Genomic DNA, 23,193 nt, shown 5'->3' on the forward strand with positions numbered 1-23,193 from the left:
GTGAAATAAGCCAGGTGGAGAAAGACAAGTATCAAATGATTTCACTCTTCTGTGCAGCATAAGAACAAAGAAATAACTGAAGGAGCAAAACAGCAGCAAACTCACAGAACCCAAGAATGGACTGACAGTTACCAAAGGGAAAGGGACTGGGGAAGATGGGTGGGAAGGGAAGGATAAGGAGAGGGGAAAAGAAAGGGGGCATTACGATTAGCATGCATCATGTGTGTGGGGGGGCACAGGGAGGGCTGTGCAACACAGAGAAGACAAGTAGTGATTCTACAGCATCTTACTATGCTGATAGACAGTGACTGCAATGGGGTATGTGTGAGGGGAACTTGGTGATGGCGGGAGTCTCGTAACCATAATGCTCCTCATGTAATTGTAGATTAATGATACCAAAAGAAAAAGTCTCAGGTGGGTAACGGTGGTCTTCGTAAGTTTCCACCATGGCGGACCGTGGCCATAGTCAAGAAGTGCAGAAGGTGATGGAGGAGCCCATCATCCTCAGATATTTGCAGAAGAGGCCTCAGTTTCAGACATGGCTTTTTGAGCAAGCGTATATGCAGATGGAGCGTTGTTTCATTGGCTTTGCTGAGCACAGGAACCTCAGATTAGATGGTGTTGAAGACGTTTGTTTTCAACAAAGTTTTAAGACAGCACCTGGCTTGGATCGCGCCAACAGAAATGTTACTACCCTGCTCCAAAGTGTCTCCAGGCAGAAATGATCAATGACATGAGAAACTGATGGAAGGCAACCCATTTGCTTTTTAAAAGGTGTACTTTGTTGGGAGTATAGTCCTAAAACATTTGTTCATACTGTTTTGATTACCCTTGTGTTATGATCAGATGGCATTATGTGTTGTGGGATTATTTTTATTAAAAAAATCTCAGATAGCTTCTTGGGCCTCATCCTAACACAGGCTTGAGGTACTAGCTGTGTTTTCTTTTGACACACATTTATGTAAGATATGTATATTCACTTAACATCTGAAGGCATCTTGCTTGCTAGTCATGCATGCGCCACATTATCTCACTTAACCCTTCTAACGTCCCTTTGCTCTTACTACCATTATTTTACATATGAGAAAATGGAAGCTCAGGGGTGAAATGATTTGTCCAAGTCTACATGGGAAGACAAAGCTTGCTTTGGAGAATGCTCTTCTGCAGCAGACAGAATTGTGACCTTGAAGCTATGCTATGTTTTCTAACTTCCTTTACAGTTCAGCCCTGTTGGTAGGTAAATTCTCACCGATGGGATGTGAATGCAAGTTATATGTGTGTCCCCTCTGGGCTGAAGCCTCTAAGACAGAAGACCCATCTCCCTCGTGCTCATTTTCCCCTCTCTGTTTGCAAGCTGGAATTTGGATGTGCCTGTGACCCAGTGTGCAAACAGCCCGAATGTCTGAGGGATTGATGGAAACCAGACCTAAAATGTCTGCACTGGAGCAGAGCTGCCTGCTGACCTGGAACCAGAGAGATAAGTAAATGTCTATCTTGTTTGAAATATTGCATTTTGGGATTCTCTCTTTTTTATTGGCACTTCAGACCTCTGTCCTAACAAATACAGTAATTGCTTCTAGAGGCGAGGTGCTACGCTAATGACAAGGTGGCATTAGCTTCGCGGCTGGGTGGTGAGGACACAGGTAGTTCAAGCTGGAAAGCTGGGTATCCTCCTTAGGTGAAGGCCAAGGTCAAACTATAATCATTGAGAACTTGAAAGATAGTCCAAGTGGCTTTTGAGCTTGCATGAAGTGATTCAAAGGAGCAAGAGTATCACTTATGGACTGGCTGCTTCTTGCACTATTTTTGCAAAGTATTAGAAGAAAAATATGGAGGCGGGGAACAAGAACTGGCCAGTAGAGAGAGAAATGTCTACAGCAGAGAGTCCTCAGAGCTGGAGAAGCCATATGATCCTGAGCTGTAAAACAGTGGTCAGTAAGGCCATTGCTTTCTGTAGCATAAGTGGCTGATTAGCTTTTGATTGCTGAGGCACCCGTTTCAAAACAGGGCCATTTTTTTTTCTGAATCCCAATAAAACTTTATTTACAAAATCAAGTGGTGGGCCAGATTTGGCCCACAGGCTGTTTGCTGACTCCTGGCCTAAATGATAGCTCAGATTGTTCTTCTCATTTTTTTTTTCTTAGAGTCAGGTGTAAAACATAACGATTCGATATCGGTCTGTATTGCCATATGACATAATAAGTCTAGTTAACATCCATCACCAGACAGTGTCACAGTTTTTCTCCTCTGAGGAGACCTTTTAAGATCTATTCTCTTAGCAACATTCAACAATACAGTATTGTTAACTATAGTCACTGTGCTGTATACATGATATCCCAGGACTTTTGTTTCATAACTGGAAGTTTGAACCTTTTGACCAGCTTCACCCATTTTCCCCACAACATGCCCTCTACCTCTGGTAACCATCAATCTGTTTTCTGTATCTATGAGTAATAATTCATCCATCTTGAGTACACATATCGCCAGCTATGTGACACAGCTACAAGCAATACAACCAGATAAGGAATTAGGCCACCCCCACCCGTGAAGTTCCACTTTTAGAAAGCCCTGGGGAACCACGATAACTGACCACATGAATGACCCCACTTTTCCCTTCCCGAAACATAATTCCCACTCTTATGCTTTAGATTCATCAATAAAGAGTGAACCACCGAAACCCAAACCTCACCCACAGACCCTACTAAAGGCAGAACCCGAGTTCTGTGCTGTCTCTCTCCTTCCCCTGCTGCGGGAACCGCGGGAACTATGGACAAGGAGTCGGGACACCGAGATGTTTGGGGAAAAGCGGCGTTTATCAGTGCCAGCACTGGCTTGGCGGATTCCTATCCACAGGGTGAACCCCCAGTGCAGCAGGGCCGTGCCTTTTATACACTCACTGCAAGGTTAGGGGGGAGTCAGCACCCAGAAACTGCTGCAGTGGGAGCTATGGGGTCACTATAGGTGTATTCAGGATGCTAGTTATATTTTAATCTATTTCAGTAAAGGTTACTTGGATACCCTATTATAAACTAATGGGATTCCATGACTATGATCAACAAGCTGTTCAGTCCCACTGAGTCCCACTGAGAGTGCGGGAATACACTGTTCCGTTGTTTCCGTCCCAAGCACCCAGCCAACCTGTGATTCCTCCACATTCCCGAAGCCTCAACAGAAGCTGTCTCCTTGGCTTCCTAACACACCCTCTCTCCCTCCTTCTCTCCCCCACCCTGCAACCTTGTCCTGTGGTCCCCGGGTGTGCCACGTACTCTCCAGGACTCCTGAGTAATAAACCTTCATTCGCAAAGTCTCCTGATGGTGGCTGCTGAGGTGCGTCCTGAAGTCATAGTAAGAACCAAAGGGCCGGTCCAGCCCCAGCATTGGCTGTGGTTGGGGAAATGTCTGCGGGGCTCCCACAGGTGGTACAGGCCCACATGAGCACCCCAGGTGTCCCTAGGCAGAGCATCACTATGGACAGGCCAAGACCAAAACACCTTCCCACCCAAGACCTTTGTGTCAAATGACCTCAGGTACCCACTGTGAGATGAGAGAGACCTGAATACAAGAAAGTGAAAAGTCTAGGAAAGAACTTCCGGTGTGGTTACTGACTCAAAGCAAATAGTGTTCTAGAGAATTATCTGGAAACAAAGAGCTGAGCCTGTGCCTGCTTGAGCCCTGAATACCCAGGCTCCCTCTCGATGCCAGCGACTCCATCAGTGATGGCTGCAGAGTTCCCAGAAGGGTGTCTTTCTCCATGTTCACTTCAAATGTAGCCACAGAGGATACACAGGCCGGAAGAACATCTCAGATGGCAAAACCAGAGACCACACAGACGAGCGAGTCTCCCACAGAACACCAAGGAACTTATTCCACTTCATGAGCAGGGAATGCTTAAATAAATCCTGCCCGTGAGATGGATCGTTATTGTGGAGTTGTGGCTGGCCTTGTATTGGACATTGGGTGAGGGGAGGGCCAGATCAATGGGCTTTTAATTTACAAACTACTGGACCAAGGGAGAAGCGTTCCACCCTGATGAAGAAGATTGTGTATCAGCCAGAGATTCAGGAATCTGAGCTTAATGGGACTCGATGGGACTTTGGGTTGGGGCAGGAAACAAGTGGATTCTATGGGCAGAAAGAAACATACATTCATGTCTTTGGTGGCCAGAGGAAGGAATGTGGACTGCCGGCTCTCCACAAAAATTTATCCTCTCTTGTGTGATAACAGAATCACAGCCTATCAACGTGGCAGACCACTACCACATTTCACTGCCTCTCTTGCAACTACATGTAACCAAATGTGTAATGTGAAAACCACATGGTACTTTAAGATATTGGGCTTGCTTCCCCTGTGTTCTCTGATCATTTATTTGTAATCTCGAGTTCACAGCTTCACTCTTATAGACAATAATAATGTCCTGGGCAAGAAATAAACCATACTGTACCTGAATCTCTGAATGTTTTAAAGCATCAGAGTCAGCCACCGACCTAGAACTCTGTTATATGAAGGAGATACAAACTTTTGTCTTATTTGAACCATATTCCTCTAGAGTCTTATTTTCTAAGCAAACGTTATGGGTCGAATTGTGTGCTCTCCCAAAATTCATATCTTGACGTCCTAACCCCCAGTATTTTGGCACATGAGCTTATTTGAGAATAGGATTGTTGCAGATGTAATAGTTAAAATAAGGTCATGCTGGAGTAGGGTGGGGCCATAATCCCAGATAACTGGTGTCTTTATAAAAGGGGAGATTTTGGAGATATACATTTAGGAACAGAAATGTATATAGTGTGTACACAGGGAGGATGCCATGTAAAGATAGGTCAGCAGCATACAAGGGACACTAACGATGGCGAGCAAACAAACAGAAGCTAGGGGAGAGGCATGGCACAGGTTCTCCCTCAGAACCTCCAGAAGGGACCCACCTGCCAACACCTGATTTTGGACTTCTGGTCTCCAGACTGAAAAATACTAAATTTCTATTATTTAAGCCACCTAGTTCGTGGTAATTTGTTGCAGAATCCCCAGAAAGCTAATACAGCAAGTAAGCTATTCTTCCTAATATGGAAATTAGTATTAGAAGTGGGGTGCTACTATCATAAAAACGAAAAGTTGGTCGCATTAGCTTAGTGGGCTGGCGGTAAGGGCACAAACATTGCAGGCTGGAAAGCTGGTCACCCTCGCCATGCCAAAGAATAACATTCAGTAATATCATCACCTGTGATAACCCAAAAGGGATATCGCATGTCCACTGAGCCTGTGTTTCTAGAAGTAACTGGAAGCATTAGCCTGTCCCTGCGGGTCAGCGGCCTCTGGCTGCAATAGCAAGGAATTGCAAGAAAGAGATGATCTTAGACAAGAACTGGCCATTTTTCAGTCAGAGATGTCACAAGATTGGAGCTAACAGCTTCCTGTCCCCAAAACTGTATAGATAGGGGTCTTGCCTCCTGCCCAAGTCAATTGTTTCAGAAGACCCGTAACAGAGAGTAACAAAGATGTAGGCAGTTCAAGGAAGCCAATACCTCAAATTAAATAGACACAAGAACTCTGGCTAGAAAAGAACAATGGGCGTGACACGTTCCTAGCAGTGGAACAAACTAGAAGTAAGTAGACTAGATGTTTCAAAGGAACTATGTTGTTACAGTCTCCAAAATCTTATGGAACTGTGCAGGGAAGTTCAGTTCAGATGGGCACTGTATTGGGTCCCTCAGGCATCCCATGCGGTGGTTGCAGAATAAAAACTGGCTTCCTGCTGATGAGGGCCCCCAGGGCACCCTTCATGTCCTTGTTGCTTAGGCTGTAGATGAAAGGGTTCAGCATTGGCGGGGGGCTGACATAAACCCCAATGAGACACCACAGAGATGAGAGCCACAGGTGGAGAAGGCCTTCCTCTGGCCTCTCGTGGATGGGATCCTCAGCACAGCAACAAAGATGTGCGCGTAGGAGACCAAGGCGGCCACAGAGCGGTGATGATGGGCAGGGCGCCCACAGCGTACACCATCATGTTGTTGAGAAAGGTGTCGGAGCAGGCCAGCTGCAAGAGGGGGCTGAGGTCACAGAAGAAATGGGGGACCTGGTTGTGGGCGCAGAATGACAGGCAGGTCTGTAACATGGTGTGTGGGTCGGGGCATTTCTGAAGGCTGTGGTCCAGGATGCCAGCACCACGAGGCCACAGAACTCCGGAGTAGACATGGCAGAATGCAGACGTTGACAGATGGCCACGGACTGGTCGTAGGCCACGGTGGTTAGCAGGAAGCTGTCGAGGCCTGCGAACCAGATAAAGAAGAGCATCTGGGTCAGCCATCCATCACAAGGGGTCCCTGTCCTGACACGTGGTGGGCCAACATCTTGGGGATGGTGGTAGAGGTGAAGCAAATGCCCACAGAGGCCAGGTTGGCCAAGAAGAAGCACATGGGCTTACGGAGCCGGGCATCAGTGGCGACGGCCAGGTTGAGAAGGTTCCCCAAGTCCTGTGACCGAGTACATACTCAGCAAGAGTATGGACAGCAGGTGCTGTTGTTCAGGCTCCTCTGAGAGGCCCAGGAGCAGGAGCTCAGAGACCCCAGTGCAATCTGCCCCCTCCACAGTCATCCCGGATCAATCAGAGGGGAAAACAGGGTTGCTGCCAGGGGCCCTCGCTAAACCATTGGCTGCCTCACTTCCATCAGTGAGCACACCACCGCCTCCCTACAGCCCACCTGCGGGGTGTCACCTGCAGCTTGGTGGACAGCTCCCAAGGGGACTACTTCTTACCTCCATCCCCCATATCCCTATGCCCCCAGGGCTTCCTCTGGCTGTAGGGGCAGGCTCGGCCTGCACCCTGGGTAACAGGAACTTGCTGGGAATTGTCACCCCCAGGATGACTTGTGGCCAGCGAGAGGCAGGGCTAGTTGGGTGAATCTCCCGGCCTCACGGCTGCTGAGTTGAGGCAGTTCTGGAGTGTGTTGTCTCAGGGATCCCTTGAAGGACCAAGCTCCCTCCTCAGCTGCCCAGAGCAGGAACCCGCTTATCCACACGACCCTTCCCCAAACGCTCACTGGGACTCTTTGGAAGCTCCCACATAAACTACGTGCATTCAAGTCCTTGACCCAGAACCTGCTTTGGGGAGAATCCAGAATAAGACTCAAGGATTTCAAAATTTCTTCCATCTTGGAAAGAATCCCTTCTTCATCCCAAATAATCCTGTCCCCCTTCTCTGCTCCTTGAACCTCAAACCTCCTCAGAAACGTTGCCTGTCCTTGCATGTTAAGAGCAACCAGCACCTTCTATTGTTAAATCAAGGCCATAATACAGCCAGTATGCACCAGCGGAGTTGTCTCATTGCTGAAATCTGGGAACATCTGGCACAGACTGGAAAATATCCTCACAGTACCTCCAAGGGGTAGGAAAATCAACTAACAATACAAATTATAATATCAACTCAACATTCGAAGTTAACTGTTGTTGAATGTCGCCACGAGCTGCGTGATAGATACATGGGCGACATCTGAGAAACACCTGCAAACGTTTTTGCCAGTTCCGCCTTTGCCACTGTGAGCAGCGTGGCTGTGTGCTTATGAAATGCTGTGTGTTACCAGAGAGGTGGCGACTTGTCATAGCCCTCAAGTTTTGAGGTTGGTTCCGTTTTTGAGTAGGTAAGATTTACTTTGGCTTTTGACTTTGTACGGTACTTTTTGCGTACGTCGTACGTGTGCAATACTTTGATAATTACAACACCAAGTTTATAATAAAACATTAAGAGAAAGTATCCAGGAGGAAAAGAGAGCAAAGCTTGGCTAAGATTTTCAGTGTTTCGAATAATTATCGCAAACACCTCCCTGCTGTATTTGTGGGAGAACAGGGCAGAAAGGGCGTTCAAAGTGAATGGTGGCCCTACCACAGTTGATAGTATTTGTAGAACTCAGAGTAGCCCGTGTAAGATTTACCATAAGATACAACAACCAATTTATATTTTTGGAATTGAAAAGCATTAAAAAAAATTAAACCACGGGTAGTTTATGGTGACAGGTGATAGAAATACTGGGAACAAATGCAGCTCAAAAGCTGTTTGCTGAAACCGGAAGTGCTAATACTTACTTATTTCATCTGAATGGCAGTCATGTTTTGTTCATTTTTTGGCTTCAGTCAAGAAAATGTGTACCCATCAATGCGGAAAAATTAAAAGAACATTATTATTCAGTGTCACACTAAGAAGCATTTGAATAATAGAAAGTTTCAAAGAAAAAAAATTGTTTTATGTTGAAGAATGATGGTAAAGCAGACAGAAAGCATTTAGAAAGTAATATAAGACTTTTAAAACACTCTAATGTATGGTTGAAAGTAACTGAGACTTTTCAAATATGAAGTTAGTAATATTTCAAAAAACATCATAATATTGAGTGGTCGTGATACTGCCATTTGAACTCATGGATCTGCAAAACCCATTTACTGAGAAGAGAAAATTGCTTTGCAGAAAATGACAAGTCAATAAAATTTCAACCATCATCCATGAAACGTCAATGGTGTCACTAGAACTGTTTCTTTAAATTGTTTAAAAAGTGAAATTCGAGGCTCTGAAGGTAGTTTAAGGTTGGTCACATGAGGTTGTGTGATTTACTTCAGAATGGCATTTGAAATAAAGTCTGAAAGAAGTAAAAAGTAGAGTTAAATGTATCGATTGGCATTCAGATTGTAAAACATGGTCCGATGATGTTTGAGATCCATTGGTGGTGTTTTAGAAATGTCATCTCAATGAAAAATATTTATGTGAAGACCCTTGTGGATTTTGCACAAATACAACATTACTCTGGAGTTTCTGGCAAAATTATTCAAGTTTTTTTCTTTGGTTATCTGGATGACTCAGAAAAGGTGTAACTCAAAACGAAACACTCTGAACATTTTTTATTGAGACCTTACATATGCCATCATCCATCCAATAAACATGGAGAGAATAAATCGTGTACCTAAAGAGCTGGGGATGAAATTGCTTTTATTAAAGGCATTCTGTCAGCTCAGCGTGAGAAAGATGGTGGGGCTAGTGAGTCAGAAAAAATGCTGGTGCTGGGCTCAAGGGAAGCTTGAAGAAGTCAAAAGACGGACACGAGTTTGCTGTATTCCAAGGCTCTGGGCAGCCAGAGAAGCCGGAACGAGGCCCTCGATCTGCGTGCTTTTTCTTCTCCCAGTGTACCTCTCCTCATCTAGAACCTTTCTTTCTCTTTGCCCTCCCTTCAGGGCAGCTCTGCGCCAGGGGGTGGAACAGAGTCTCTGGGTCTGGGTCTGTGAGTTCACTCTGACCTCTCTTTCGGACATCCCATTCAAGTCATACCTGTTGTTACAGAGCTGTAGCTGAAACATCACCGTACAAGAACACGAGTGCCACTATTCTTGAGTCTAGGTAGCCCCACAGACTAAAAATGGTATGGTCACCAGAGAGGATCCAGATGTAAATACTTTTTAAAACCAGAGTTTTGGAGATGTGATCAGAATGCAAATATCAAAAAGAGATAGGCTAATTAACCCAGAAAAAGAGAATAAACATTATGACTTGAAGTCATCAAAAAGAACAGTAAGACATTTAAAAGCAATTCAAAACTTTTTTCTACTCAGCCAAAACTTTTAACTTTTAACACTGAGACAAGGTACTAAGTGGTGTCAAACATCTCAATCCTTAGAAATTAGACATAAATATATATTTTTGATGGTTGAAGTACAGATTTGGAGGAATACACCAAATAGGTATGCAAAGTTCCTTTGAGCTCTAATTAAAATCTTGGACGCTTTCAAGGCTGTGCCTGATGAAACTTTACGATCAGTCAATTGTTTTTTCTGAAACATTTCTAATCTGAAGTTTATTTCCTACAGTCACCTGCAGACCAACTTCAAGTTCACCGTATAAAGTAGGGCAGTATTAGGACAGGAGAGCGGTTTACTCTGCATACGGCAAAAAAGTCTGCAAGAATATTCCAAACTTTTAAATAGCTCATTCCAGAAGCTCTGGATTAATGTCAAGCCAAACCTTTACCTCAAGTGCCTTTCTTTGCCAGCCTGATCCCTGGGGTAGGTAATGTCGGCTCAGAGATGCGTACGGTACGTACTTACTGAGCTTGCAGACGCAAACCACCTGGTGCACAAGCTCCTCTCTGGCAAGAGGACTAGCGACCTGACTGTACTGCACCGTATCGGGGTCGGGTACTAACAGGGGCTTCCACATTCGGCTCAAAACCCCTTGCCCAGAACTTTTCAGACCTTTTCACTTAATATGCACGATTTCATACAGGTGCTTTCTCCAGGCTGCACCCGCCAAACCTGAGGCCGAGAGACTCCCCAGAGCGCAGAGAGGTCCCTCTCGGGTGGCCGCGCTAAGGGCGTGTGCGCCAAGGGCAGAGCAGCGGCCGCCGAGCAGAGAGCGGGAGCGCACGGGGGTCCGGGGCACACGGCGGGCGGGGGGCCGGGGAGCACTGGTTTGAATGCGCCCCCAGACACATGCCAGCCGCCCGCCCAAATTTCTCGGGCCACTCTCCGCCTCCCTAGCCCATCCCGATTTAATGTAGAGATTTTATTTTTCTCTTCCCTTGCTGTCTCTGCGATTGTCCCTGCCGCAAGCTGTGACTGCCACGGCCAACACCGACTCACACTCCTCACCCTGCAAGCCTTCCCTTCCTGCAGGGTCTGCCTAGGCCGCTCCTCGCGATTCTGTTCACTCCTTGGAGATAAAACCCCTAATAGCATTTAAAAAGGAGAAGGCAGAGGACAGCCGTACCTGAAAACAAGACGACTGTTTTCAAGTCTCTTCAAACAGGAAACTCGTCATTTTTTAAAAATGTGAATACAGAATCCAAAACAAGAATTCCCTAACGTTGGGCCTGGCAAGCCTTGTTACAGAGAGCGATCCCCGCCCATGCCTAGACAAGGTGGTGGCTCGGAGGAGAGCTGGAAGCTACAGGGAGACTCAGAATAAACTGCCAGTGCAGCAGTTGTTTAAAGTGCTGTTTCTGTCCCTGGCAGGTTTGCAGGGATACAAGGAATGAGACCTCCTTGTCTTTTGTATGTTGACTCTATATTCTGAAAAGTCCCAAACATACACAGAAGTCTGGAGAGCACGAGGGTACCCCCCTCACGTGCTCACGGCCCTGCTTCAGCAGCCATCTGTGTACTGCTGTCACATCACCACCTCCTTTTTACGTCAGAGTATTTTCTAAAGTGGATCCCAGAGACTGCTACCTCATTTCCCGCTGCTCAAATACCTGGGTTTATGAAAGGAGGAGAAATTTCCTTACAAACCCTCAATGCCGTCATCACAGCTAACCAAACGAGCAGTACTGATAAGCAGTCCATACTGGCTCCGACATGCCTGAGACTCTGACAATGGCTCTGATATTTTAGCCCAAGGCCACACTGTTAATGAATGACAAGGACAAACCCGGGCAGTGCAACCTGCAAAGCCTACCCTCTTAACCAAGGCACCAAGAGAGGCAGTGAGGATGCCAGGCGGGTCAGAGATGTCTGGAAACCAGCCTTCTCTAAAAGTCCAGATGAGCTAGAACTTGAACTTCTGTCCTTCATTCTAAGTTCCTTCTGCAATTGTTTCCAGACCTTTAGGGAAGAGGTGAACCGGAGTGTGTACAGCCTGCTGAAGGGGTTAGGTGACAAAGGTGAACACAGGCCCCTATTGCCTCCTCTCCTCCCAAGGGTCAGTAGGGAGCAGCCAAGACCTGACTGTGGGCTGGCTGCCACCTGGAGCTGTAGGCTGTGGCAGTGGCACAGCACACCAGGCGCAGCAGGAAAGATCCCAGACGCTAGTGGAGCACCCCGGAGGGGACAGAGGCAAGATGGAGGGTAAGCTTAAACATGCCTAGAGGACCTTGTCCAGGTTCCCACTCAGAGCCGATACCCGGGCTCCTGGGCTGCGGAGGGAGCCCAAGGCCTGCCTGCAGGGTGGGGGACCTGCCGGCCTGCCCGCGGGTTGGCCCTGCCTCTGGGCGGGGCTGCCAGGCTGAAGGCCGGTGTGCCCAATCCCACCCCCAGCCCCAGCCCCAGCCCCTGGACGCGTGTCGGGGTGGGAGACGAGGCCCCGGCAGCCACAGGTGGTCTCGGTGGGGCCGGGAAGGGGCTGGGCGAGGGGGAGGCACCCGCGGTGAGCGGGCGGGGCAGGGGGCAGCGGACTCTCTTGTCCCTCCCCTCCTGCAAGCCCCAGGAGCTCTTTCCTACCACTTTCTCTCTAAATAAAAGCTTCCCTGGCTTTCTTTCCTACTTGGAGTGTTTGCGAAGTTCATTCTTTGACTCCGGGGAACAAGGACCCTGGTATCATTTTAGTCTGTCAAAATTCCCCATTCTGCCCCCTCATGGTTTCTGTGTGTCCCATCAAGTATTTTGTTTATCAGACGTTTTCTGTTTTATATTCCTGTGAATTACTTCCCTTTTCCTTTGAGGTCGCAGACCCTCACCCCTTCTCCTTGGTTCAGGATGACACACAGACCTCATTCTCCCTGCATAACTCCAGGGAGGGGAGATCCCAGGGCAAAACACCTTTGAAAGCGAAATCAGGCAAAGGGAGAAATAATGTTTAGAAGTCATTTATTGCCTACAAGGAGTCGCCCTGCGTCTCTCTCTCCTGCTGCAGTCGAAGAGAGCGAATACTCCCAGCAAGCTCCCTGGTCCAGATAAGCCCTCGCTCGCCCACGTAATGACCCACTGACGTGGAGACGGACTACTTCTCTCCAGCCCTTGGAAACACCTGTTGATAGGGAGAAGCACTCAAGTCAGGCCAAGAGATTCTGGAAATATTGCAATTTTACCCGCACCCTGTCTGTGGAACACATGTCTATGGCTTCCCTGTATGTACTTAATTAAATTTTGTTCCTTTTTCTCCTGTTAATCTGTCTCATGTCAATTTGTTTCTTAGACCAGCTAAGGGAACCTCGAGGGACGGAAGAAATTCTTCCTCCCACCACCAGTCAAGTAGCTATGTTTACTAAGGGCTGACCCAGGACCTCTCTCTTTTGGTTAAAAGGACCAGGATGGGGTGTGGAGAAAATGGAAGTTATAGCCAGGATCCTTGCCTGGGTGTCACCCATTGTAGACCTGAAGTGCCTGTTTGCATGTCTATGGGATGTTTACCGAGAGGCTGGTCAGTCTTGGGAGTGTTAGGCAGAAAAATAGATAGGAGCGGGATGAGAGAGAATTAAGGCCAGTAAAGTTCACTAAAATGGGGACTCAAAAAGCATCCTGTCCCAGGGGACTGAGGAGGAGCAGAAAAGAAAAACTAAAAGCTAGTGAATCAGCACAGGAATGTCTGCTTGGATCCTTGCAAGCTGCCGCTTCATGGGTCTGCACCCCAGCCCCTCTCCCACGATTTCCCCTCGAAAAGCCCTGACCGCTTGTGTGTCAGGAGGACGGTGGTTCTCTAAGGCAGGAGCCTGCCACTCCCTCATTTGCTATGAAATCAATAAACTATTCTTTCCTTTCCTCAAAACCTTGTCACTGTGTTTTGTGCTTTGACCTCAGGGACAAGGACTGGGTTCTGGTACCAGGAGCGGCCCCCCAGACCAAGTGCCCGCAGTGCCGCTCCCTCGGTGTCAGGGCGCAAGGCTGAGCTGTCCTGGAGGAAGGCAGAGCTCCTGCCTTCCTCCTCGCTAGCCACAGGGGACTGTGCCGGCAAGGAATTCGTGCTGTGCGGTAGCTCCAGCACAAGCCTCTAGGATTCCCTCTAAAGTACACATTGAAAGCAGTAACGCCTTCCAGGAGAGAGTACAGAAACCGGTGTCACCACCAAGGATTTGCAAGATGTCGGGGTGGTGATTTCCACATACCCTTGTGGAAGTCACTCACTTGGCCTACTCCGAAAAGAGATGAATCTTGGAGATGCCAGTGCATGATTGTCAACGTAATCACAGTGGCTCAGGTTGCCGTTACTGCTGCACATGGGGCTTCATCACTTGATCCCCAAGCTGCCAGTGTGTAAGTATTGGTCAGGAAAATGCTCTTTGTTCTCCTCCTGTGAGTAGAGACCAGCAGGGCAGTTAGCTTTCAGCCGGCAAGGAGAGAAAACTATCTCAGAGGTATATCAGACCTCCAGACTTAGGTTGTCATTTAGTCAGAAGGAACCTTCGTCTCCTTTTCCTTCCAGAAGACATCACGCTGGCCCATCACATTGATGGTACTATGCTGATTGGACGCAGTGATCAGGAAGTACAACTCCCGTGTCACCCGAGGACCCCCGAGGTAACACAGGGCAGCCCAGAGCGGGCCACTCCAGGGCCAGGCCACAAGTGTGATCCACCTGCACTGACCTATCAAGCATATTGATAAAACAGTCATGTGTCAGAAGGTGGGAAATAAATCCAACAAAAATTCAGGGGCCTTTCTTTTGTCTTAGAGAAGTTTCTACAAGTCTATCATGTGGGCATGCTAAGCTCTCCCTTGTAAGGTGATGAATAAGGTGCTGTATCTGGCCCCTCTTCCCGCCCACATACACATAATGCACAGCAGCCTGGTGGACCACCTCGGATTTCAGAGGCAGCATAGACCTCATTTCCAGTGGGCTACTCTGACCCATTTACTGATTGGTCTGAAAAGCACCTAGTTTGAGAGCAGCCTGGACCTTTGGAAGGTGGAAGGCAGTAGATGACAACACCCGGATCCCCTCTCATTGCCGCCCCTTCCAGGTGCACACCTGGAAACGGCCTAGCGTGAGACGGACTTGCCCAAGATCACAAGGCCCAGACCCCAGCCTCACTTGCATGGTGGTCCACGCTCCATGCCAAGCCTGCTTGGCATTCTTCCATCTCTGAGTCTGTGCATCAGACACAGGTGACACCAGCCCCCAGGAGCTGGAGGTGTCATCCATGTATCCCTGGGGATGTCCCTAGGGAGGAATGTCTGGCATGACCCTCCCTGTGCAGGTTGGGATGTTGGGCAGGTCCTGGGAGGTGCCGTGGCCTCAGCAGGACAGGGAACTGGTGAGAAAAAGAGGCCTGAGCTCAGCTCTTGTCTCCTCAAAGCTGGGACCCCGGTGACATTGCCAGAGAGCGTGGGGAAGACTCTGGTGTGTACTCAGGCATGGCAAGGGCCAGGAGGGTGGGCAGTCAGCAGCCCAGAGGGGCATGTGGGCGTGTCTGAATGCAGGGAGGGGCCCTTGAAGAAGTGATGTCTCTGATGACACGCCCAGTAGAACCTCAATTGTGACCCGGACGGAACCCAGCTCCTGGTCGCAGACCCCAGTCCTGCTCACTTGACCGGAGGCGCTCGACAGAGCAACATGCGGTCTTGTTGTGCGGAGCCTTCTGAAGGCGTGGGAGTCACGGAAGCCGAGAGGGAGAGTCCTCCTGCTCGCTGTGGGCGCTGGCTCAGTGACCTCCTCCACCGCCTCTGTCCGTGTCTCCTGGGGGAGTCCGAGGTAACACAGGGCAGCCCAGAGCGGGCCCCTCCAGGGCCAGGCCACTGTGTGACCCATCCCCGGCTGCCCTTCCCCCTCGCCCCTAATGTGTCTGCGGTGGGCGTGGGGCAGGGGTGGGACCTCAGGCTGGGGAGGAGGGGGGATGTTCTAGGGTGGGAGCTTGTTGTGAGGTGGTGGCCCCCTGGTGGGGCAGTCAGTGTCACAGCTCTGGTCTCATCATTCAGGACACGGAGGTGAGTGTTGGGACCAGGTACTTCCACCCACATGTTAGTCCTGAGCCCGGGGGGTGTCCTCTTCTTCCCTGAGGGACTGGATGTCTATGCAGATGGCCCTGTGCGCCTGATCTCCGTCAAGTTTGGGGCCCACATTGCCCCCTGTGGGGAGGTCCAGGCATCCCCGGGTGCCTCCTCCCCAGCTACCAGGTGCCGGCTTTGCAGAGCTCCACCCTGGGGAGCGTGGAGGAGCTGGGGGATGGATTCACCTACTCCATCTCCCTGGACCTGGGGCAGGCTGCCTACACCCCAGGACCCCGTTCCACACCCGGCAACCGGCCAAGGCCCTCCCAGGGCCCTCCCTCGAGAGTGGCCAACAGGACCACTCCAGAGGGCCTGGAACCTTGTTCCCGGGGGCACCCCGTGCCTCTCCTTGCTCGCACCCCAGGGGGCTGGGAGACCTCAGGTGAGCCACAAACCTCCCTCGTCCTGGTGGTTCCTGGATTTCCCACTGACTATATCCCTGCTGCCCCTCTCAGCGAGATGGTGAGCTAACTCTCTATCGGAGTGAGCTCAACATGAGCAGGGTTCCCCAGACGGGCGTGAGGAGGAGGCAGACAAGGCGCACAGCATGGGAGGAACGAGCTCCAAACACCAGCCGGAGCACTCCCGAGGACGCTGACCAGCCGACCACGGACCAGCGGCTCCCCCGGTGAGCACCCACCCCATCCTCGGCACAGTCGGGCCTCTGCCCACAGCCCGCAGTGTGTCTTGCGTGTCCCCACATGTGTCTGAGCCGCAGCGTGCTCCTCTGATGGGCAGGGTGGCTGGCGATCAGCCTGTTAGGGTGCCCATGGTAACACGGGAGGAGCCTTAGAGGGGCTCCCCTGGCGCCTGGCACTGTAAAGGACTGCCGGCCAAGCTGGGCCACTTCGGGGCTTACTTCTCTGTACCTGATGAAAAGCCTTAGGCCTCACCCATCAGTGGCCTGGAGCCTGGCTCATTTGGAAAAGCACATGGAAAGCAGCCTTTGGAACTGAGGCTCGCGATTCCCTGTGGCTGGGCCCGGTCCTTGTCCTCACCGTGGCCACATGAGGGACCTCTGGGGGCAGCAGAGGGGTACCTGGGAAGGTTCGGGAAGAACTTCCTTCAGCAACAATAGGTATTTGTGCACACCCTTTGGGGACACTTTGCATAATTGAGTGAAGGAAGCAGACACAATACTGGAACCCTGTCCTGGGCCGAGTCGGGTAGTCACTTCAGGCGTCATCCGCAGGTCACGGCCGGGGAGAGTCACGGGCAATGTCCTCAGGGCCTCCTTGAGTTACAAGGGGCCTTACAAGTGGCCAGAGGAACTGCAAATGTGAGCATTCACTGGGTCCAGTGGGGGCGCTGCCCGTCTCACAGAATGGGGGGAGGAGGAGTTTGGGGCTTGGGGCAGGAGGAGCCCAGCAGAGCCCAGCGGTCACCCATCGTCAGATTCCCATGGGCGAACTGATGACTAGGGACTTCCTATTCGGGAGGATGGGAGAGGATGGGGTCCCAGGACAGACACGCAGGGTCAGGAGGGGGAGGGGCAGGTGCCTGGATAGGCAGGGGAGTGCACAGCGGCCAGGCCCACACAAGGGTGGACCCGGAGGGCAGTGTGGCTGGAAAGACCAGGCTTCTCACTCTGCCACCCACCGGCCTTCCCGCAGCCCCAGGATGGGACGGGCTAGGCGCGTTGCCTGGGAGCCCGAGAGTGCGCCCAGGGTCCACCATGACAGCCAGCCTTCATCCACCCTGGAGGGCCAAGTCCTCCACCACTTGGTCCAGGAGGAGCACCTGGGACCCACGGTGGCAGAGCTGGAAGGTGAGGGGCTGCGGCCAGGGGACCGTCTAGGGTGAGCTTCCCAGACTGGGGTTCCCTTCAAGGCAGTGAGGGCTCTTCTCTCATTGTAAGTCAAGGGGAATCAGGCCCGGGGTGACCCTTTCTCTGTGTCCTGCTCCAGACCCATGGCAGAGGCAGCTGGCCCCAGTCCAGGAGCTCCCTGAGACTCCTGTGCTGGAGCGACGGGACGTGTCACCTGCCTCAGCCCCTGCAGAGCTGGAGGATGTCCCAGCAGTGGCCTCAGCCTCAGAGCCAGCCCACGAGCTGGAGCCCCATGAGCCCACAGCAGGGCCCAGAAGGTCACTCATCTTCAGATTCCCATTGGCAGGATAATGACTGGGGACTTCCTATTCGGGAGGATGGGAGTGGATGGGGTCCCAGGACAGACACGCAGGGTCAGGAGGGGGAGGGGCAGGTGCCTGGACAGGCAGGGGAGTGCACAGCGGCCAGGCCCACAAAGGGGTGGACCCGGAGGGCAGTGTGGCTGGAAAGACCAGGCTTCTCACTCTGCCACCCCCCGGCCTTCCCCCAGGCCCAGGATGGGACGGGATAGGCGCCCTGCCTGGGAGCCCGAGCATGTGCCCTGCACCATCAATGCCAGCCAGCCTTCATCCACCCTGGAGGGCCAAGTCCTCCACCACTTGGTCCAGGAGGAGCACCTGGGGCCCACGGTGGTAGAGCTGGAAGGTGAGGGGCTGTGGCCAGGGGACCGTCTAGGGTGGGCTTCCCGGACTGGGGTTCCCTTCAAGGCAGTGAGGGCTCTTCTGTCATTGTAAGGTGCGGGGAATCAGCCCCGGGGTGACCCTTTCTCTGTGTCCTGCTCCAGACCCACGGCAGATGCAGGTGGCTCCAGAGACACGGGGAGGGCCGGCTTCGTGCCTAGAGCCCGTCCAGGAGCTCCCTGAGACCCCTGTGCTGGAGCGACGGGAGGTGTCACCTGCCTCAGCCTCAGCAGAGCTGGAGGATGTCCCAGCAGTGGCCTCGGCCATGGAGCTTGTCCCGGAGCTGGAGCCCCATGAGCCGTCGGGCTTGGGGCCCATGGCACCTGCAGCAATGGCACCGGGCCTAGTAGAGCCAGACCCGGGCCTGGAGCCTGCCCACCCCTGTGCTGCGAGCACCCGGGATGTGACGAGAAAGGAGGAGCGGAACATCCTGGTGTTTCCCTTCTGCCTGGTGGCCGAGCAGCTGACCCTGGCCTTTGCGGTGAGCGGAGCGGGGTCTCGGGTTTGGGGGTGGGCCTGCCCTGTGTCACGGGCTGCCCCTGACCTGCCGCCCCTGACGTGGACTCCTGTGATCTCGGCCCACGTTCCAACTTCCCCCTGGACTCACCATGTGCCGCGAGAGACTCTCCTCATCCCCAAGCCCTCACTGTCTACAGGGGGACAGTAGGGCTGGCACTTAGGGGTCCTTGCAGACCAATGATTTGGAGCAGAGGGAAAGGGGGCAGGGCCTGGTGGGCTGGGAGGGGCAAGGCAGGGGAGGGGTGCTCAGGGAGGTGCTGCCAGGGCCTTAGGTCCTCGGGCCATTGGCCTGGCAGGCTTCCATGGCCTCTGCACTTCAGAGCCCACTGCCATGGATCTGACTGCATGCGAGACAGACACCAACAAAGGCCCTGGGTGGAGTTGTTTAGGGTGAAACTGCACCTGAGTGGGCAGCGGGATCCATGGGGTGGCAGAATGGGAGGCAGATGCCCTAGGATGGGCAAGCGTGAGCTGCCTTGTGTGGCAGGGAGGAGGTGAGTGAGGGTGCCTGCGAGCAGAGCCCCTCCGCTCCCCACCACTATGGGGTCCTGTGCATCCAGTCCTCGGCGCCTCCTTGGACGGTGTCCGAGGCCTGCACGGCCATGAGGCTCACAGCACGTCCCCAGCTGCCTGGGCTCCAGGTCTGACAGGTGACCCTGCCTGGGAACAGGGGCACCAGGGGCACAGCTGGATGACCCTCCCTCCCTTCTGATCCACAGACGCTGTACAGCAGGATAAACTATTTTGAATGCAAGGCCTACCTACGGAAGCAGTCACAGACGGGAGACATTGAGCGCCTGGCCCCCACCATGCATAGGGTCCTGAGGGAATTTGACACCTTGGTAGAGCTGGTCACCACTACCTGCCTCAGGACCCCAAGCATGACAGCCCAGGACAGGGCCCAAGTGGTGGAGTTCTGGATCCGGGTGGCCAAGGTGAGTCATGGGACGGCCCCCTGGGTCCATCTTGGCATCCTGGTACCTGCTCCCCTCCTTGGCCAGCTCTCAGGATGGGTTCCTACGGTCTGCCCTGCACCGTCCCTGGGCCCCTCCTGCCAGGGGCATGCGGACATGGACTTGCAGGCCCCGGGGGTGGGACAGCCATCCCTGGCCCCTTCCTTGGGTTGAGCTACAGTCCTCCACTCAGGAGGGCTGCACAGCAGGTACCAGGTGGGCTGGGCTCCCTGAGTGTCTGTCTCCTTAAGGTCAGGAGTTCATGGGGGGACAGAAGCAGAGAAGCAGGCCACGCTCTCAGCTCTGTCTTCCCTCCCAGGAGTGTCACGTGCTCAGGAATTTCGCGGCCCTTCGTGCCATTCTCTTGGCCCTGCAGAGTCGTGCCTTAGGTCGCCTGGAAAGGACCTGGGGATATGTTTCCTGGTGGGTAGTCCTGTCCCTGGGACCGGGGCACCTGAGTGGACAGGGACACCCCCACATCTTGCAGTGTCGCTCAGTGGGCTGGGACTTCCTGGGAGGTGGCAGAGCCTAGGGGCAGGGATGGCGGGCTCTTGGGGACCCCTGTGGGTTAGGCCACGGGTACCTCTGCAGGAATCAGTTTCCTCCAATGTCAGGTGTGGGGTGAAGCCCATTGGAGATCTGGAGCTTGTGCTCTGCAGCAGGAGATCTCTGCCCCAAGGACAGCGACCTCGCCCAAAGCAGATTCACCCCCGGGAGAACTGGGAATGGAGGCCCTGGGTGGAAACATGGAGCCCCTCCACAGGCCACAGATTCCCCAGGGCTCAGGGCCGTGGTGGAAAGCCTCCTGCAGGCTAGTGGACCTTCTAGGATCTCCAGGAAAACGGGTCGGCCCCGAGGCTCTCCACCTGCTGGCCATGTATCTCCCTACTCCTCTCCCCTCCCCTTAGGAGGAGCACCAGGATGTATAAAAACCTGACAAGGAAGGTCAAGTGGGTTACCAGGAAGCGTCTCCTCAAGGTAAATGGGGGCTGGAGGTCTGGAAGGGAGGGGTCCTCGGGGCAAGTCCTCTGCCTTGCTGTGGCACAACTTGGGGGAGGACTCCAGGTGTGCGGGGTGAGAGGGGGAAGCTGATGGTGAAAGTAGGGTCTCCCAGGCCCCAAGGGTCTTGTCTGTCTCCCTCCCTGGCTCCACTTGACTGGGGGCCTGGCATCCAGTGAGGACCCAGAGGACAGGCCCCCGTCAGGGCTGGAGCTGGCCTGGGGTCGGCAGCAGGGGTGGGGCCTGTGACTGAGCAAGGTCGGCTTCTCCCCTGGGATCCCTGAGCTTGTCACTGCCCCTCTGTGACCTCGTGCTCCTCTTGTGCACATGGAGGGTTGCCGTCACCCTGGGGCGTGGGCCTCCCTGGTGAGCAGGGTCCAGGGAGCCCAAGACGCGCTTCAGCTGTGTGCCCCACCCCCCACCTGGTCATGTGAGGGGAGCCGTGATGATAGCCGGGTGACAGTGAGTGCTCAGGGCACCCTGGGAGGCAGAGGGACCTCCCCTGACCCTCTCAGGGTGGCGGCCGTGGCCCAAAGACCCCCATGAGTTTGTGTGTGTTGGAGCTGGGGTCGCTCTATGCTGAGAGCCTGCGGAGGTGGGGACAGCATAGGTGCCAGGGGGCTCGGGCAGGGCATCCATCCACCACGGTCTGGCTGTGGGAGGCACGTGGGAGGGGAGCAGGAGCACCTGAGTGTCCTGGGCCTTGCAGGAGCTGGAGTCCATATTGAGGGCAAGGCAGCGGGACCGCATGGGACCCGAGGAGAGGAAGAGGAAGGTGAGAGAGGCGTGCCGGGGGTCACGGGCGGTGGGGGCGACCCTGCACCTGCTCCTGGTGCCACCAGTCCTGAGCTGCCGACACTGGGGTGACCAGAAGGAGGGTGAGAGCAGCTGGGTACAGGGGGAAGTTGGAGGACAGGTGCAGGGCCCACAGGGCCTGGGAATGGCCAAAAGCCAGCCCTGGGAGGGACCAGGAGGGGAGAGCTGGGCGAAAGGAGGTGGGGAGTCAGCACAGGGTGGTCCAAGGGAGCTGGGGGCTGCGGTGTGGGGTTCAGGGGAGGCTCTGTGGGTGCCCCTGGGGCAGGTGGGGACTCATCACCTCCTCACCCCGGTGGCACAGGGCATGGTCCCCTACCTTGGATTGTTTCTGGCTGACCTGCCTAAAGAGAAACTCCTGGAGCATAATGAGGACGTGAGTGAGCCCAGAGGGAACCGAGGGGGGGGGAGGGAGGCAGGATGGTGAGCTTCAGAGAGGAGAGAGCCCCCAGTGAGGAGCCCGGACCTCTCAGCACCGGGCCACCCCTCTGTCCCCCACCTTTCCTGAGAGTGGGTTCCCGTGTGAGCAAAGATCCAGCACCATCCCGTGCCCCACTCCTCACCCCCCCAGTCTGCATCCTGTCCTTCCTCTGCCCCAGGTCGCTACCCTCCAGGACGAGATCATGGTGCACAAGCACATGGCCGGGGTGTATGACCTGGAGAGGGACGAGCACTTCATGTCCTTTGCCCAGGCCATGGAGCCCCTGGACGAGGAGCAGAGGTGAGGCCGGCCGGAGTCAGGCGTGGGCTGCAGCTGCCGGCAGGCTCTGGGAGAAGGGCCCCCTGACATGTGGCTCCAGAGGCTCACAGGTGTCCCTCTGTCCTGCAGCTACAGCCTGTCCTGCCAGCTGGAGCCCCAAGGCCAGGGGGCCGGCAGAAAGGGACTGTTGCAGTTCTTCAGGTCCCACAAGATGTAAACTTACAGGCCGGCCAGGGCCAGGTGAGCTTCTGGGCTGGGGCGATCGGCAGGGGGTGGGCTGCTCCTCAGCCTCAGGGATGCTTTGGGCCATGTTGGGTGTGGGGGCGTCCTAAAGACTGATGGGGCTGGGGTCCCAGCTCCACGGCCGACCGGTCCTGTCAGACTGAAGGGTGGTCCCCTCCCTCTCTGGGACCCAGCCTTCTCCTCTGTAAGTAGGTGACGCTCAGGAGCCTTCCTGTGACAGGGACCCCGCGGGTGCTGGTGATTGACAGGACCCTCCGCACAGGGCCCGGAGCCCCGAGGGCAGTGGGGACGGGGTGGAAGCAGGATAATGGGGGGAACCCGGGATAACCTGCCTCTTCTGCTCACCCGCGTGGCCCTGTAGCTGCTGTCATCGGGCCCTCGGCCCTGCTGGTGTCCTGGCTGCATGTGGAGGAGAGCTTCTTCCCCTTCGGGCAGGCGGCACCCGGCGCCCCAGGGCCCCAGTCTGCCTGCTGCTCCTCCTTCTCGCACTGCTCATCCTGAGCCTCTGCTGGGGCAGGTGCTCTGGCACCTCCTCCATCGGCCGACTTCGGCATCTCCCCAGGATGCCGCTGCATCCTCAAGGGCCTGTACGTAGCCACTGCCAACCTGGCCGCCTTCGTGCTGTGTCCTACCCTCTGCTCGTGGCCCGCTGGACAAAGGCGAGCCACCCCACCGTGTGGAGGGATTTCCCCTTCGAGTAGGTGGCCTCCCGCCGTGACACCAACTGCTGCCTGGGTGCCATCAGTCACCGAGTCATAGCCACAACGGTCCAGGAAGAGCTGGGGCCCGTCC

At 53.7% G+C, this 23,193-nt stretch overlaps 1 protein-coding gene, 2 long non-coding RNA genes and 1 pseudogene across 3 annotated transcripts; 2 read left to right on the top strand and 2 right to left on the bottom strand.

The window, feature by feature from the left end:
• Nucleotides 1–1,506: 1,506 nt before the first annotated feature.
• LOC140845648 (olfactory receptor 1F1-like) lies at nucleotides 1,507–8,330 on the bottom strand (annotated as a pseudogene).
• A 4,177-nt stretch (nucleotides 8,331–12,507) lies between these two features.
• On the bottom strand, nucleotides 12,508–15,129 carry LOC140845649 (uncharacterized). Its single transcript, XR_012124492.1, has 3 exons — nucleotides 14,711–15,129; nucleotides 13,804–13,969; nucleotides 12,508–12,709 (listed from the first exon to the last, which is right to left on the bottom strand). It is a non-coding gene; the product is annotated as an uncharacterized lncRNA (long non-coding RNA).
• A 1,038-nt stretch (nucleotides 15,130–16,167) lies between these two features.
• LOC140845650 (uncharacterized) lies at nucleotides 16,168–17,413 on the top strand. Its single transcript, XR_012124493.1, has 3 exons — nucleotides 16,168–16,294; nucleotides 16,859–16,945; nucleotides 17,280–17,413. It is a non-coding gene; the product is annotated as an uncharacterized lncRNA (long non-coding RNA).
• A 351-nt stretch (nucleotides 17,414–17,764) lies between these two features.
• Nucleotides 17,765–22,869, top strand: LOC140845647 (ral-GDS-related protein-like). The gene is made up of 10 exons (XM_073220320.1): nucleotides 17,765–18,139; nucleotides 18,279–18,655; nucleotides 19,413–19,628; nucleotides 19,966–20,069; nucleotides 20,555–20,624; nucleotides 21,355–21,420; nucleotides 21,763–21,834; nucleotides 22,058–22,179; nucleotides 22,288–22,398; nucleotides 22,763–22,869. The coding sequence occupies exons 1-9, from the start codon at nucleotides 17,785–17,787 to the stop codon at nucleotides 22,373–22,375; spliced, it is 1,470 nt and encodes a 489-aa protein (XP_073076421.1). The 5' UTR covers nucleotides 17,765–17,784; the 3' UTR covers nucleotides 22,376–22,398; nucleotides 22,763–22,869.
• The last annotated feature ends 324 nt before the right edge of the window (nucleotides 22,870–23,193 follow it).

The sequence above is a fragment of the Manis javanica genome, chromosome 13 (genome assembly GCF_040802235.1).
Source record: "Manis javanica isolate MJ-LG chromosome 13, MJ_LKY, whole genome shotgun sequence".
Taxonomy (NCBI): domain Eukaryota; kingdom Metazoa; phylum Chordata; class Mammalia; order Pholidota; family Manidae; genus Manis; species Manis javanica.